General features: G+C 33.2%; 1 protein-coding gene across 5 annotated transcripts in view; it reads right to left on the reverse strand.

The window, feature by feature from the left end:
- LOC106463228 (RAC serine/threonine-protein kinase-like) overlaps nt 1-18,690 on the reverse strand; it is a 61,227-nt gene that overhangs the window by 21,974 nt on the left and 20,563 nt on the right. For 4 of the 5 annotated variants that reach the window (XM_022390863.1, XM_022390876.1, XM_022390883.1 and 1 more), the window contains one exon: nt 1,626-1,842. In XM_022390863.1, coding sequence (XP_022246571.1) covers nt 1,626-1,713 — 88 coding nt within the window. In that variant the 5' untranslated portion in view covers nt 1,714-1,842. Of the gene's footprint in view, nt 1-1,625; nt 1,843-2,244; nt 2,527-18,690 lie in introns of those variants that run through there. The other variant, XM_022390889.1, reaches the window with a different exon arrangement.

Raw genomic sequence — 18,690 nt, forward strand, 5'->3', positions numbered from 1 at the left:
AGTGTAAATTTGTTAAATATATTTACTTGATGATGTTGTTACAAATACATGTGGATTTACATTGATAACATTTTTTATTTGTGTATATATATATAAAAAGCGCAAATTCAATATAGATAGATAGATATATGTAAATAACACAAATTTGCAAAAAGTATTCATTTGGTGGTGTTATTCTGTACACATGTAACTAGTGTACATAAATTTATCAAACATACTTATTTGGTTATCAAAAATGTTTTATTTGGTAGTGTTATTACATATGTATCTAACTTGTGTACACTTACAGAAAATATTTACCTTGTGGTGTTATTAAATACACAGTATAATTAACTAGTTAAATAAAAATATTAATTTGAAGGTGTTTATATATAAGAATGCAAATAGTTTAAATTATTAAAAATGTTTATTTGGTGGTATTATTACATATCTATTTGGTCATTTTATTACACTTATATGTAACTAATACTCTTGTGGAACTTTTTATTTAATGATGTTATTACAAACATATGTGTACTAGTGTTAAAGTATTTAAAATATGGCTTATTTTACTTTGTTATTAGATATGTGAAAGTAGTGTTAGTTTATTAAAAATGTTTACTTAGTATGTTTTACATGTATAGGTGATTGGTGTAAGGATAATACAAATGTTTATCTTCACGGTTAAGTTAACTTATTAAGATGTCTTACAGGGAACAATGTTTAATCTAATAGAACTTTTTCTTTCCTGAGGAACATATATATTTGTAACTCAAATTCCAAAACACTTACGATTCCTCTAGCATTTGAAAGTAATTACAATATTTTACACAAGACAACATTAAACATATAATAATAAGGATGCTAGTTTTTTCAAACTGGTTTATCTGTATAATTAGTTATACAAAAACAAACTGAAAAATCAAATTTATTTTGAAAAGAAGTACCCAAGTCCCATACGTTTATCATTTTGCAGTTTCTTTATTAAATAGTCCTTATATTTGGATCTGTTACACTGATAAAAGTACTGGTAAGCATGAATGTACATGCAACAACTTATTACAGTTTGAATATATAACAATAAAATCAACAACTTATTACAGTTTGAATATATAACAATAAAATCAACAACTTATTACAGTTTGAATATATAACAATAAAATCAAATCTTACAAAGTTATTTTAAATACTATGTAAAAACAGGGAGTTTTCTCTTCACTGAACACATTTTTCAAATATAAATGTTGATAAACATATTTTTTAAATGATATAATTTTTATACTCTCTATGGGCAGTTTTAGGCTGTTAGCTAGAATAAGTTTCAGAACCATCCAAGTGTTTGTAGAAAAATATAAATAAACAACAAGACTTTAGACACATCAAGAATAAGTTAAAATTCCTACATGAATAATTAAATCTATGATAACTGACTAATTAAGTCAGCACAGTAAGAATTTTCTGAGGCATTTAAACTTAATACTCGAGTACTATATGTACTTGGCAGTAATTAATTCTAAACACACATTTTTGTCATACACTTTGAAATGTGAATAAATATACCCACGATATCTCATAGGATCTTCATTATGACCCATGATTAAAACATTAGGGCCGTCAAGAGTAAAGTCGATGTGACGCTTTCTTACCTCTCTTTAGAAGCCATCCTTCTTTGACAAGACGCGGTTGTTGAGACGGAGTAACGAGCGGGTCTGGTGCCGAGGCCAGCCCGCTCATCTCCGGTTCGTCCACTCTCTCCACGTTAACAAGTTGAACGGTCAACAAACGAGAAAGCTATTTGACCCCGTGCTGGATACTACTGTCAAATAGCTTAGAAAGTATTTGGTTTTACCCCTCCCCCACGGTCTGGAAAAGACGTATAATAATTATCTTTAACTGCTACGTAAAACTAATATTTTGAAATGTGTAATAATAATTAGTTTCTACCAGTTATATGTATGTATCTCTCGGACTTCGAAGTATAAATTGATCAGAAACGACAGCTATACACAAACAAGTTTAATCTATAACTTGTGTATCTAAGTCAGAAAAACAAAGCATATGTTACGTTTACTGAGATAATTTACGACTTGATAATAAATAAGCTTAACTAATGATTCTGTTACCTTACACAAAGGTTAAAGTTGTTAACTACGACTAAAAACAATAATATATAGTTGTAAATGAGCTATCTATGAACTAATATTTAATTAGTGTTTTAAAATGTTTTATACATAATACTTAGTCAAGAATCCTCGCAATGCTTACATTGTTATAGACTGTAGGTTGGATTTTGAATTCTAAAACACTAGCAGTATTAAAAATAACTAGTATATTTCATTCTGGTCTGTAAATTTTCAATAGTTACACGAGATGTGTACAAAGATGGGATCCACAATGTTGCCTTTGCTTAACTACTACAGAAGCCACACCTTTTGTTCCGCATGTTGTTCTAACACACCGTCATACATACGTCATGACGACGTCAAAACACAAATGACACAATGTACTCGCTCAACAACATAAACATCTTTCTCCCGATATCCTCCGAAGCAAACAGTGGGAAGCTGCAATGGTTCTGCTCGACATGACGTATTATTGTGCAAAAGACAGCTTATCTATTGTAGTTTCAAAACATTCTCATCGATTTCACCAAGAAAAAAAAACCGGCATCCCCTCTCACCCACCAATATAGACGATCCAATAACAGTTTAGCTCTCATGCTAGTGAAACAGAACAAATAAACTGGTGCCATAGAATAAACAACTCTATGTATATTGTTCTTGTATACAGTGACAGTGAGTGTACCATAGTGACAAAAACAACTTCGTATGATCAGCTTGATACAGTTAAACAAGAATGTATTACACTAATTCTTTGGGAAGAATGTCAAATGGCGGCTTGGTCTTAAACCACACTGTTAAGACTAATGGCCCCAGGATACGAGAAATAAGTTATGAAAAAAAATGTTTATAGAAAGGCTTAATAACACTGGTAAAATAGAAACGTATTACTTCATAAAAGTCTTGTTCACAGGTAAACATAATTAATGTAATTTTGGTGAACACTAAGGTACTATTATTCCAATCATCAGAACTTTCTTGCTAACGTCCATTGAACTTAAGGATAAAACCCAATTTAGCTAATTTTCGAGTAATATACATTTACTCACAAATGGTAACATAATAAAAAAATCCCCCCGGTGGTTCAGCGGGAAGTCTGAGGGCTTATAATGTTCAAAATCGGGTTTCAACACTCGCGGTAGGCACAGCACAGATAGCCCGTTGTTTAGCTTTGCGCCTAACAAGAACAATGATAAAACCAAAAAAAAAGAGTGATTTTTCAATGCACCGGTGAGGTAAATATACAACAGTAATCAAGAACATAGTGATTTTTCATCCCGTAAAGTAAATATACAACAGTAATCAAGAACATAGTGATTTTTCATCCCGTAAAGTAAATATACGACAGTAATCAAGTACATAGTGATTTTTCAATGCACCGGTGAGGTAAATATACAACAGTAATCAAGTACATAGTGATTTTTCAATGCACCGGTGAGGTAAATATACAACAGTAATCAAGTACATAGTGATTTTTCAATGCACCGGTGAGGTAAATATACAACAGTAATCAAGTGCATAGTGATCTTTCAATGCACCGGTGCGGTAAATACACAACAGTAATCAAGAACATAGTGATTTTTCAATGCACCGGTGCGGTAAATACACAACAGTAATCAAGAACGTAGTGATTTTTCATCCCGTAAAGTAAATATACGACAGTAATCAAGAACAACGTAAGTACAAGTTGTATACCTAATCATATATGTGTAAAAGTGCAATGGAGATTAACTCTAGACGTTGAAAAAACATTTGGTTAGTGTGTATTTATACGTATCACTCTATTCTATTTAAAGGCGGAGAGAACACTAAAATAACACTGGGTGCTAAGTACGATCATCTGTTTCTGAAGGAAGGCGTCATGAAAGTACATAATTAAAAGCATACAATTACACTCGTTATGACCTACTGTTCCTTGAAAAGAGGGGGGGGGAGTATTTTTTTAACAGCTTACATGGAAAGAAAAAGTAAAGCTTACTAAAGTATTACAGACGAGTGGAGGGCAATCTAAACTAATCCACGGGCCACATGTGCGGCTCTCAAACACTCTCAAGACAGACTTGGTCATAAGCCAAACATGAAACATGTGAAGAAAGATTAGCTATAGGTGTATCATACTTTAGGAGGCAGGTGGGCTTCCAGTTGGTCCCAAGGGGGCTATATGCGTCCCGCGGGTTGCCGACCACTGACCTTTTAAATAACAGTGGGACATAATGTGGGTGAGGATTTAGCAGGTGTTGTTTAGCTACATACAAACACACACAAACTGCGCCGCAAGATGTCGATGTCGCTTTTTCGCGTGATGCTCTGAGGTATAAAATTCGAGTTTCACGCACGGTCGGTCAGCTGATCCACCAGTAACTGTATAAAACATTCCTTATTGAAGTGGTTTCCTACACCAGAGGGTTTAGTAAGCATTCTTTGTCTAACGAAGGCTTTTATTTTAGCAGTATTAACTGAATATTGTATACGTACTCTAAGAGTTCTTTGCGATTGAGAGAAAAACATGCGACATACAGATTTATTAACGCAACGGAATCCTGCTAATAAAGTCTGAGCAGATCATCATGCGTCGTTAATCGAAGATAGCATAATAAGTTTCAATCTTACATCGCCGAGTTTAGTGGTTCCCGGTATTAATTACGTTCTGGAGTTTCCCAAAGTCCATTATTCACACAGATTTACATATTCTGCCTACTTTTTTATTTTACCATCCTGTAACCGAAAAGAAAACTCCCGTTAAAAATGGAGGCAGTTCTTAGACATTATTTTTTTAGTGCAAAGCTACACAGTGGGAATCTGTTTAAGTCCATAAAGTTACCGCTGGTCCACCAGGGGACGGCAGCTCTTAGAAGTGCAACCGATTTATATCGAATCAAAGACGGCCCTGTAATCATTCGTTTTTCAATACGATGATACTTTAATAGCATTGGCTATATTACACAATCCACATACACCTATTACCTTTTTTTTTCATTTGGCACCAAAATACAAGATGGCCATCTGCGCTAGCCGTCCCTAATTCACCAGTGGAAAACTAGAGGGAATGCAGCTAGTCATCACCACCCACCGCCAACTCTTGGGCTACTCTTTTACCAACGAATAGTGGAATTGATCGTCACATTATAACGCCCCACGGCTGAAAGGGCGAGCATGTTTGGTGAGATGGGGGTTCGAACCCGCAGATTGCGAGTTGTGAGCCCTAACCACCTGGCCATGCGATGCCCACCTATTAACGAAATTCACAAGTTATCATATAAAAAACTTAACATCGAATAATAAGAAAACCGAGCATTCTAGACACTTAGAGAAAATTCAGCCAAAATGTTTGCTCTGTTATTTGTCTATTCATAAATGTTATTTTCGGTTGGCCACATTTTTCAACTCTTATCTTAAACAAAAACAACAAGCCAACTTCAATTGAATAATCCTGTCATTGCTAGATGTTATTTTCATATCTGAAGGCTCCTCGTGTATTCTTATGTCCCACTTAATCTTTTCCTTTGTCTAATAAAGATGGAATTTTTGAATATAAAATGTTTCCTTTGCCTCAACCATCAAATATCATACAAAATAATTTGTTTCTTTCGTTTAAATTCGCGTAAAGCTACTCAAGGGCTAACCACTCTAGCCCAATTGAATTTTGATGTGACAGACCAACCGCCAACAAATAGTGAGATTGATCATAACATCATAACGCGCCCACGACTAAAAGGGCGAGCATGTTCAGAGACGGGTTTTGATCCGGCGCCAATCAGATTTTGAGTCGAGCGCTGTAATCCCCAGGCTAAATGCGTATATATATATTAATTATAATAACTGAAAATGTTTTTGTAATCTCAGAGAGTCAAGGTTATTGCATTGCTCTTATCACGTTACTTGATATATATAATTTTGCTTCAAAACAGAAGAATCGAATGTCAAACATTACGTATATTTTGCCTTAAGTAATGTACCGTGTTTTTCTAGTGTTTATACTTCCAGTAAACAACAACCTAGGTTTGAAAATAACTAAGGCTCCTCCTCAATCATTAACTACCTGTAGGAGGGGCAAAGTGTACAACGTCCGTGAAAGTAAGCTTGTTCTAAAGGTATAAATTATCACACAAACAACTTTACTGGATTGGACTGCCTCATGACGTAAACAACTAAAATCCACGCGCCCGCTAGAATCAACAAGGTGAAACAACATCGACACAAGTTATCTGTTTAGTTCCTAATAACATTATCAAGTGTGTCTGGAATTTCTTCACAATAAAAACACACATCTAAGTTCTAAACAACAGCTGTGTATTCGCCGAGAAATCTACAAATTTGTGATGCTAAAAAATGTTAAGCTTGATTCACTAGAAAACATTATGCACGTACACGCTTACTTTGGTAGTTTTTGTTCTGAACATTACAAGCAGTAAGAATATGTAGCATTGCATGACCCCTCAAGTCTTTGATATAGTTTTCTTTGGATATTATGTTAACTCAAGCATAATTTTTCAATCTTCAGAAAACCTATCATATCTTGCGTTTGTATGTAATGTTGTAAGAATATACGTACATATGATCAGGAAATTACTCAAGAAATTTCTATTCATCTCCAACTGAACGTAGCCACCTAGCGTCACAAATATGTAAATCCATTGGCCTAAAACGTGCAACGACCAGCTTACGTTAGCCTCTGTTGGCGTCACTGTTCACAGATGTATGAAAAACGTACAATATGCATAATAAACGGAACTGCCATTGCTATACAACTCAAAAAGCTCTAAGATTTCAGAACTACATACAATATAATTATTTTGGAAACAACGACGTAAATTTTACTTTAAATTGGTCAAATCAGAGGTTCTAAACGCACGCGTTCTTCAACATATGTAGAAAAAGATCCAAAGTCATTTTTATATATCAAATACGGATTTTTAAACAGCTGACACTTTTTCATGTTGACTTTTTCCATACCAAGCACAAATTTTGATACAGTCGATCAATATTTGCTTTTTTTAGAAATAAAATATAAGTATTTAATTTTTACACAGAGGTGTAACACATCAAGTATTATTTATGTCATTTCACTTTGCAGACATTGCCCACCCACATTTTAAAGAAAGGGGGTCACTGCCTCTATTTTTAATAACTGAACTCGGGTAAAATTTGTGATTTTCAAACAACATACAAGGATAGTGGGAAAAAAACACCGGATTAATAAAAATGGATGTTTTATTGTCAGATCAGAATAAAATAAATGTCTATACAATGTATATAATGTATGGTTACAATAAGTTATAATGGTTACAATAACTGTCGACTTTACTCAACTCATAACATTTCAGGGCAGTATACACTGTATCAGCTTCATGGTATTTGGACATGGTCAGAGCCCCAAATGGTTGGCTCTCCCATTTTCGAAGTTCTTCCGACGCCAATGGTACAGCATAAAAATCATGTATGTGTGTGTGTGTATATATATATATATATATATATATATATATTAATAAATTACATACAGTAATAAATAGGAGTTGAAATTCAAAATAACAAACCGTTCTAACAACTTTATCGTAATAACGAACCGTCCTGATAGACTGATCTTAACTTGACAGCAAAAGTCGTTAAAATCTTTTATCACAGAATATATAAATTATCACAATTCTTAAAAACATGGGCACCGAAGACGGGGGACAACGGGACATAACCCACTCAATTTTAAAAAGGAGGACCATTTTAACTACACTTTTAACTTGAAAAGTGTTGCATCTCTACGTGTTTCAGCCTCTGTATCGCATATTAACAAGTTGTTTGCGCGGGTGGAAAATTGATTTCCACAATCTGAATAAAAATTTAACAGAAGGCTAAAAATCGACAATTAGGACTAAAGTTTCGATTATTTTTAACGATTTCATCTAAAACAAATGTCAATAAAACTTATATCAAAGGAAAATTAATATCTCAACATTTATTATAATTTTATTTTGGATAAAATTTGTGGGGATACATCATACAATTTTTTAAAAGTTGATGTGAAGATGTAAATTTATTTTGTGAGTCAGACTATACGTGATCATGCGATGTACATCTGTCAGATTAGTTCAGATCTTTACTGGGGTAACAGTTATTGTTTGTTTTTGAATTTAGCGCAAAGCTACACGAGAGCTATCTGCGCTAGCCGTCCCTAATTTAGCAGTGTAAGACTAGAGGGAAGGCAATTAGTCATCACCACCCACCGCCAACTCTTGGGCTACTCTTTTACCAACGAATAGTGGGATTGACCGTAACATTATAACGCCCCCACAGCTGAAAGGGCGAGCATGTTTGGTGTGACGGGGATTCGAACCCGCGACCCTCAGATTGCGAGGCGAGCGCCCTAACCACCTGGCCATGCCGGGCCAGTAACAGTTATTATACTTGACTCGCTCAGAAATTTTTCACAATTTTCATTTGGCTGGCCCCCTCTTTTGTAGTATTTCCGTCATTGTTCATTTAAAAAATATTAAGGCTACAAAATATTTCGAGTAACAATAAAGTAGCCATATTAAATATATCTATATATATTACAATTTATAAGAACAATGATGCAACCACTATGATAAGAAAACGACAAGGTCAATGCGATATTTCATGGAAAACAAAATTTAAAAAATAAAACCACAGTAAATCACAGGGGAACGAGCTCTTTTCTGAATTCGTGGTATTTTCTTTGAGTTTAAATTGTTTCAGAATTTCGCGTAAAACTACAAAAGGACTAAGTGCATTGTCGTTTATAATTTCGAGCTGCTAACTCTTGGGTTAATCTTGTCTGATTGAAGAGTGTGATTTGTTCGTCATTCTTGAAGTGCACTCACGACCCCAATGTACGGAGTGCGATATTGCGATAATCACGAACCATGAATCCTCGGATTCACACTCCGGGCACACTAATTATTATGTCAAATTTGCCAAGTTTAAACATTAATAAATATATGTTTATTGTTGTCGGGAATCTTGTTATAAATATATTTTCAATAACACACACACACACAATACTCCTTTTAAAGTCAAACACTCAGAATTGCATAAAAGGAAGAAAATTGAGCCTTTTCCACAGATATTTCAAATATAGAATGTACAAGCCAAAAATAAATAATTAGCTTGTTTGTTAAATACATATATATAACAAAAGTTATTAACTTGGATATTGAAATTACCAAAGCTAAACAAAAGGAAAATCACCTTCGTTAGCTTAAAGAAAGTAGAAGTGTGTGTTGATTAATAAACAAGTAAAGAAAAAAACCTTTTCAAAAAAGGAAGTAAATATAGTGATGGCTAATATCAATCCTTCAAAAACATTGCAAACAAGATAGTAGGGATCATCTCTACAAAATAGCATAGGCACACAATGTAGTAGAATGTTAACAGACAAAAATAGGAGAAATTAAACTCAATTGTGATAGAATTGTTATATATCTTGCTATATGTTAATTCTTGCCTGTGCTTTTATGTAGGGATGATGTAAATGGTATCCCTACTATCTTGTTTGCGTTGTTTTTGAAGGATTGCTATTAGCCATCCCCACATTTACTTCCTTTTTTTAAGTTTTTCTTTACTTGTTTTTTTTTAATTCAGTGTTTCAATAGACATAGGAAGGTCGTATTTACAACCAAGTTCTTAATACAATGAGGTTCCAACTGTAATATTTATAGTTTATCTATTAATGGCTGATAATTTTTGTTTCACACCGTTTTAAGCTTTTTAAAGGAACATCAAATGTCTGTAAGAAAGCTAACTTGAAGGGGGTAATGATAACACTAGAATTATAATTTTTTAAATTACTACTAGTTATTAACAATACTTATAAAAGTGGATACTCCATTTGAAACTATGTCACCTCAGTGAAATTGGTTGACACCATTGTTTTGGTTTTTGAATTATCGTGCAATAAAAAGGAAGCAGAAGAAAGAAGAATATGAAATTCAAACTTTTTGCTATGATACTTACGGGCATTCCCAGAACTTGTGACTCAGTCGTTACATAGATATTATTATAAAAGGAAACACTTTATAGTTGTCATGATATAAAAGACTGTTTAGTGTAGGAATTATTAATTAAGTTATTTTGTGAATAAATATCTCATGATTGTTTAGTTTTTTTCATAACAAGAGAATTAAAAGCAATTATTTTAAAGTAAACGTTATGACAAGTTTAGTTACGTAACTCAGTAAGAATCGTACGTTGTGTTTATAATTCACTGATGTTGAGGTTATCGAACGTCGCGTGAAATTTATTAATGTCGAGGATATAGAGATTTCTAGAAGGCGAGCAGATGATTAAGCGATAAATATATAAACAGTGTAAGACGAGCAGGAACAGTAGACAGACAGAGCAGACGAGAAAGTAAAGTTAAGGGAAGTATAAATTTGGCCAAAGAAAAGTTAAACGTAAAGTTAACTGCCATAGAAGTGAAAGGCTTAACGGTTAATACAGGCCTAAAGATTAATATGTTAGAGTAAAACTAACAGTTTTAAAAGAGATAAGAAGTATAATTTATTCCGTTAGAGCGAGTTCTAAAGTAATTGAATAAGCCTGAGTGCACTCTGACAAAAGAAACAGGCGATATCTGAAGTACGAGGACTAGACGATTACTGGAAGAGCAGCATACAACTAAGGTAATTTATGCTATAAATGTAATTTAATTATACACGGAATATTAGTGCGATAGAAATAAAGAAAATTAGTTCAGCTTTTCAACTGAAATTCTAAAGCAATTGAATAGGTCTAAGTGAACTTTTGACAAGAAGAAGAGAACTATATATAGTATTTATGATATGCCTATAATCTTTATAGTGTGAAGAATCTGTTATGCATACATTTAATTAGTTCGAATATATATTATTTTGAAAACAAGTGGAGTGGGTGCAGTTCTTTTATTTTTGAATTTATCGCCAACAAGTCACAGACACCTTACCTACTGTAGAAAAATCTTCAGCCCAACACCTATATTATTCAACCTACTTCTAAATACTACTATATATAATATTAAGAATAATAAGCCCATTATTTTGACAATAGTATTGTAAAGTTCTGATGACCTTTTGAGGAGATATTTAAAATACCACTTCGATGAACAATCCGAGCTATCTTTACACAGACAGTGCTACCGTCTGCCTGATATAGCAATAATAAAATTTAAAATGTCGCGTATTTCTGCAGTTTCCTAGCCACTCAACTATCGGTGACTCTTTACAACAACTGATCAGGATGTCTTTAGATTATTCCTTAATCAAAGTGTGATGCATAATATAGAACGATAATCCAGTATTAGACCTATTAACGTCATTGAAATGTAACTTGATAATATATCGAACAGGAACTGATCATCTTCTCCAAGGCAATAACTCAAACGTTAGGACAGGAAATCAGATATACATTGATAACCAATTATTATATAACCCTCATCCACACGTTCATTAGTCACAACTGCAAGGCCTAAATATATCCACATTTTTTTGAAACAGTGTAAAAGTATAAGTTATGAAATAAAATTTCATAAACATTTGTTTGATAAAAACAGGGAACGCCCTCTTCATTTAGGAAAAGAACAGTGCGCTAGAAAAAGGGAGAGGAAACATTCTGTCTGCCTTCTTAGAGGTTAGTGAAATACCACTAGAGACTGTAGGGGGACATGATTATGAAGCTTACATCAGTTCATTGTTTGAGAAAGAAAAAAATACCAAATGGTAATATTAATTCTCTTACTTTGTATAAATTACTTTAACATGTTTTAAAGGGGTTGATTAAAGAAAGTAAATCAAAGGAATTAAAATATTGAATAAGTTTTGTTTTGGTGAACTTCCTACTAAAATATATAGTAAAACCTCAACTTAAGAGATTACATATACCACACACTGTTAGAATGGATACTAAACACTCAGCCTAAAAGGCTGTTTTTATTACACCCTGCTAGAATTTATGTAAAACTGCATCGCATACTTATATAATGTATAATAAAAAATTCAGTCAAACGGCTTTAATCGTACCCAATTCATAATGGAAGCCTTGTAGCCTTTAACAAATCTAGCGAGTATCGATTGGATATAAAAAAAATACTTATTAGCACATATGCGCCAAAATTAAGTGTCAATAAAAACCAATAAATATCGTTTTTGAATGATCTAATAAATCTAAGTCATATTTATTTAAATTTTCAAACGTATAATAGTTTCATGTGTAATTGGCTAAGTGCCAAATAATGATGTTCAAAATAATCTATTACAGATTATATCACGGAAACCAAAACAACTAGAGGGACAGACACCCAGTAGAACCCAAAACAACTAGAGGGACAGACACCCAGTAGAACCCAAAACAACTAGAGGGACAGACACCCAGTAGAACCCAAAACAACTAGAGGGACAGACACCCAGTAGAACGCATACACCACCGCCACGCAGCGTTGACGATATTCGGTTCTTAAACAATACGAAAATGTGTCGGTATGTCCGTCGTTATCAACGGACACGGACCATTTTTGGCAGGACAATGAAGAATTATATTCTACATATGTCCACCAAGTTTCATCAAAACCCGATCATTTTTGACTGAGTTATAGAGAAAACATAGTGTGAAAAATCGGTCCTCATGTTAACAGATAGTGATTTTTTTTTAGATTTCCGTGACCTTGCACCTCCAAAAACTAATCTCTTCTAAGTTGGGTCATAGTTTAAACGTATACCAACTTTCATCAAAATCCACACAAAAACACACTCCTTGGGGTGAAAACATAACCTGAGTCTACCTTTGGTGGCAGAAGGAATAAATACTATTCTATATAAGGAAGAAATAAATTTAAATATAATAATAATTCAAATATACACAAAATAAGGGAGTTGTACGTGTTATGGGTTTAGAAACACAGCAAAAATAACTGTTCACAGAAATTTAAAATCACAGTATTTACTATGTCACGTTACGGTGCATATTATTTACAAGAAAACAGCTATAATAAAACTAAGCCTACATATATCTACTTACATATATTAGAATGTGCAACAACAAAATATTATTTTCGGTTTTAAGATATCGAGCTATGCTAAATTGCTCTTACACAAGTTTCTGTAATTAACTATGCAATAACTATATATGTGTATGTGTGCAAGATAAATTCATTGTAGCTTATTTCTTTGACGTACAGCAACCATTAATTTTTTGGCGTCTTAATAGTTGTTAACACTGTCATGATACAAAAAGCAATCGAAATCAGTCAAACAATGGGTAAGACTACAAAATAATCCACAAGAACGATACTAGAAAGTAGTCTGGCGGAGTTATACAAAATATTCGTCCTCAGTGTTATACTACTAATTACTATAACAAATAGAATCGCCATTATATTATAATTCATATTGCTACAGACTACAAGCCAACCTTTTCGAATGGTGTAATATAACAGCAATCACACATCCAATAGACGGTTACGTTAGGGCATGTAATCACAATCAGACTTTGAGCAAGTGTTAAACCTGACTAGTTATTAATGAATATATTTGTAAAATGCTTATTTTACTTCATTTAGTTACTAAGGAGTATGAAACTTGCTCGTTTAAAACAAATAAGAAATTAATATAATTTAGGATATACCAGAGTGATTTGGTATTACCATACCTGGTCTGGTCAGATATGGTAAAGCGACATGCTTTATTTATCTTGCTACTACCACAGTTTCAAGATGACAATTTAAAAATTTATAAAATTAGCTAGACACTTATCACAAAAATTATAACTGATTCATACCAGCATCAATATTTCTAAACTAAAAACAAAACAGAAATAAGCTTAGATAAAAGCAAAATTAATTGATAAATAAAAATGGGTAAAGCATTAGTAGTTAAATTTAAAAGCATAGGTTAAAATATATTATGAAAAAATCAACTTGTTGACTTTTAGAAACATTACTAAATGCTTATTAACAATACCGTTGAAACTATATGTAGTTACGAGTCTGTCAAAGCTTTCGAAACTCAACACTGACTCGTACATTCTTATTGACCAAAAATATCTTCACTTTACGTATATTATTTGATATTTATTCGAAAGTGGCACGTACTTATAAAGCTTGTATTAAACTGTGTAAGAAATTACACGTACTGGTTGTTGACAAAGATAAAAAGAAGTATGTTATAGGTCAAAACCACTAAAAGAGTTAATATAATAGTGACACCTGAAGAAGGGCATTGCCCGAAACGTTGTATCCACAATTATAGATATCAAATATATATATATATATGTTAGAGCACTTCTTGGATCTGTTTATTGGTGTGGCCTTTTGATAAAACTCTGTAAGAATACAGTAGCCTTGTGTATTGAAGCACATTATGGTAATATAACAGTAAATTAACAAAAAATATTTATACGCATAATGAAGTGGTGTATTTTGGGAGGAACATATTACGCGTTTCAACAGATCAATGTTCTGTCGAAACATATAGTATGTCCTCCCCCCCAAAACAACAACAACAACAAACAATTATAACGGGTTCAATCTCCAATGAAACTTGGTACAAAGTAACTTCTCACATGTCTCTCAAGCATTTATTAGAAGTTGGCCAGTAGTTAAAGTTTCTAAATGTGCCTGGTACAGAATATTGAACGTTATATTCGTAAAGCACACTAAACTGACACTGGCAGTTGTTATCCTTCAATAAATAACCGAACAGCGCACTCTACCTTATCTTTCTAAAACGCTTCTTTGACATGGGTCGGCGGTGTGACCCTCTGCAGTCTTCTCCACTTGGACCCGTCACAATGGTCGCCTCCAAGCCTTTCTCCGACACCTTGCATTCAAACTCCACCTCCTCCCCGTCCCCTAGGCTTCGAAACCCAGGCATTTGAATCACCGACTAGGGGGATAAGAAAAATCTATGTCAGAAGAAAAATTTAGTCTACATGTTTCGAAGAGCTAAACAAAAAGAATAAATGAATTACACGTTCTGCTTGTCTTATCGTAATGCATGTTAAACATATCTATATCTCTAGACATAATAGTTAGTTTACAAGAACGATTTATAAGCATAATAAAGTGACTCATTTTTGTGGTAACATGTTTCGACAGAACGTTGGTGTGATGAAAACAGATGAATGTTTTGTTGAAACACGTAGTATATTATCCAAATAATAAATCATGTCATTATGCTTATAAATCGTTGTTGCCAACTTATTATTATATTAGTATAATGAGCTTCCTTAGTCAAGTAGTCCAGACATATTTTGATAATCTATAAATCTTTAATTTGATAGTCCACCGTGTAGTAGGATGCTCGTAATTCGAAAAATATATTGCAAAATTCACACTTTTTATAATCGTTTATGAAAATTTTTCAAAGTTTAGAACAGTAAGAACAATAATAAAGATAATTATTAGACCCACTATTCTACAGCACTTTTTTTTTCTATAGCTGTGATCTTATTTAGCTTACTTTTGACCAAATAATTCGGTAATTATGACATTGAATGTGATCTTATTTAGCTTACTTTTGACCAAATAATTCGGTAATTATCACATTGAATGTGATCTTATTTAGCTTACTTTTGACCAAATAATTCGGTAATTATCACATTGAATGTGATCTTATTTAGCTTACTTTTGACCAAATAATTCGGTAACTATCACATTGAATGTGATCTTATTTAGCTTACTTTTGACCAAATAATTCGGTAATTATGACATTGAATGTGATCTTATTTAGTTACTTTTGACCAAATAATTCGGTAATTATGACATTGAATGTGATCTTATTTAGCTTACTTTTGACCAAAGAATTCGGTAATTATCATATTGAATGTGATCTTATTTAGCTTACTTTTGACCAAAGAATTCGGTAATTATCATATTGAATGTGATCTTATTTAGCTTACTTTTGACCAAAGAATTCGGTAATTATGACATTGAATGTGATCTTATTTAGCTTACTTTTGACCAAAGAATTCGGTAATTATCATATTGAATGTGATCTTATTTAGCTTACTTTTGACCAAAGAATTCGGTAATTATCACATTGAATGTCACAGACCCTTATGAAATTCACAAATCAACTGGACTATAAACGAGAACAACCCATTCACGTGTTTCCGTCCCAGGATGGCACCATATATCTCACATGATACAGACAAGCCATTCAGTGTACAAGGTGTTTGTGTTAAATCATGAGAGGTTTTTATAATACTTATTGTATTTTGCAAGAGAAATAGGCTTTTGCAGCAAGGATTTTCTCACGTATTCACCTCGAGTTGTGTGGTCTCAGCACACACAATAACCAAAGATTTTATGGAATTTTATTAGAAACATGTTCCGTGAAGCTCCATTAATTTTTTAAATAATTTAGAAATTACAATCTGGTCACAAAAATCTTTATAAACTTTTTTTTTCTAAATTCGAGTGTTCCTCCATATGATTTTTATATGCTGGCAATTAAGGACAAAATGTGTATTATAAAACAGTAACTAGAATACGTTGTACGTATGATATGAATTAATAGTTATATCCGACAAAGAACGTTTATTTAGTCGATTTGTGAGGCAGTTGCCGTCACTAAACTATCGATCCAACAATTCCTACGTGCTGCAGAATTAAGGCTCAAGATTTATGAGCGGAGGAGGAGCACACTGCGAACTCCACCTTCAAAGGCGAATTTCCAGTTTCCATAGCAACTACAAATGGAAACCTTCTTGCGTTGTTGACAGAGCTTGACAAGTGAAGCTACGCTTGAAGGCTTTTTTCTATACGTTCTCAACTCGGTAATAAATGGAGGAAGCCATTTTGAGACAGAAAAACGGTTAGAAACTAGAATGTTTGAAGTTTAAATTAAAAAGTACACAATATATTGTTTTCTCGTGCTATATATATACAGTACCATGAATGTTAATAAATTGATAACAGTTGGAATATTTAACACATTACAGTTTACATGGTTTATGAGAGCATACTTACAGATAAATACATTATAACTGCTCCAGTAATGTGAACAACTTAAAGACAGATGCTAATGACATACACGTAATAAGACCGAACACAGCCCTTTTTAGAATCTACTATTTTGTCGAAAGGAACCAGCATAAATATATGCTTTATGTATTGTTCCCAGATATTTGTGTATAAATATACTATAAAGAGTCCGTGAAAGAATTATATATATATATATACACACATACACAAGTCGAACCTGTTTGACTAATGCTTTTTAATAAGAGTTTCGATAACTTTTATCACACCATATTTAAACTAGTTATAAGAAATAGCGAAATTATGTTCTCCAAAATATGAAATGTTAAAGAGTTCTATGAAGCAACAACAAAAGCGTGGTGCACAGAGGAGGGAATAGTCACGTGTATAGCAAACTGTAGAAAGCTGACAGAGGAAGCAGCAGTTTCTTCATCAGTGAAATTATGGAGAGAGTGAAGAGAGGCACTTCAGTTTCACGAAACGAGAATTAATATTGGAGCAGACAGGAATATAGATCAAGACAGACCCCAATATTACATAGGCTCACGATATTGGAATAAAAAGCAAGACAGACCCCAATATTACATGGGCTCACGATATTGGAATAAAAAGCAAGACAGACCCCAATATTACATGGGCTCACGATATTGGAATAAAAAGCAAGACAGACCACAATATTACATGGGCTCACGATATTGGAATAAAAAGCAAGACAGACCCCAATATTACATGGGCTCACGATATTGGAATATAGATCAAGACAGACCACAATATTAAATGGGTTCACGATATTGGAATAAAAATCAAGATAGATCCCAATATTACATGAGCTCATGATATTGGAATATAGATCAAGACAGACCACAATATTATATCTGTTAAAACAGGACAGATTAATACATTCCTAGTTTCATTAAAGAGTTACACCACCAAACAAATCCAAGAAGTGCTCTAACAAAACAGGACAGATTAATACATTCCTAGTTTCATTAAAGAGTTACACCACCAAACAAATCCAAGAAGTGCTCTAACAAAATAGGACAGATTAATATATTACTAGCTTCATTAAAAGGTTACGTCACTAAACAAATCCAAGAAGTGCTCTAACAAAACAGGACAGATTAATATAATCATAGCTTCATTAAAAGGTTACGTCACTAAACAAATCCAAGAAGTGCTCTAACAAAACAGGACAGATTAATATATTACCAGCTTCATTAAAGAGTTACACCACCAAACAAATCCAAGAAGTGCTCTAACAAAATAGGACAGATTAATATATTACCAGCTTCATTAAAGAGTTACACCACCAAACAGAATCAAGAAGTTAAATTTGACGACGAGGAACCCACTTTTTCAGAAAATAAACGTTTGGAGACTGCTTGAATGGGTAATGAAGAAAACTATAAGTGCACAAGGTATCGACAAGACTATGTCCCGATTGGTACCTGATGATGACATAATCTTGTCGAAAGGTTGTGTACTTATAATATCGTTTTCTTCATCATCCTTTCCAGCCGTCTCCAAACTTTTATTTTCTGAAAAGTGGGTTCCTCGTCGTCAAATTTAACTTCTTGGATCTGTTTGGTGGTGTAACTCTTTAATGAAACTAGGAATGTATTAATCTGT

The sequence above is a fragment of the Limulus polyphemus genome, unplaced genomic scaffold (genome assembly GCF_000517525.1).
Source record: "Limulus polyphemus unplaced genomic scaffold, Limulus_polyphemus-2.1.2 Scaffold51, whole genome shotgun sequence".
Classification (NCBI taxonomy): Eukaryota; Metazoa; Arthropoda; class Merostomata; order Xiphosura; family Limulidae; genus Limulus; species Limulus polyphemus.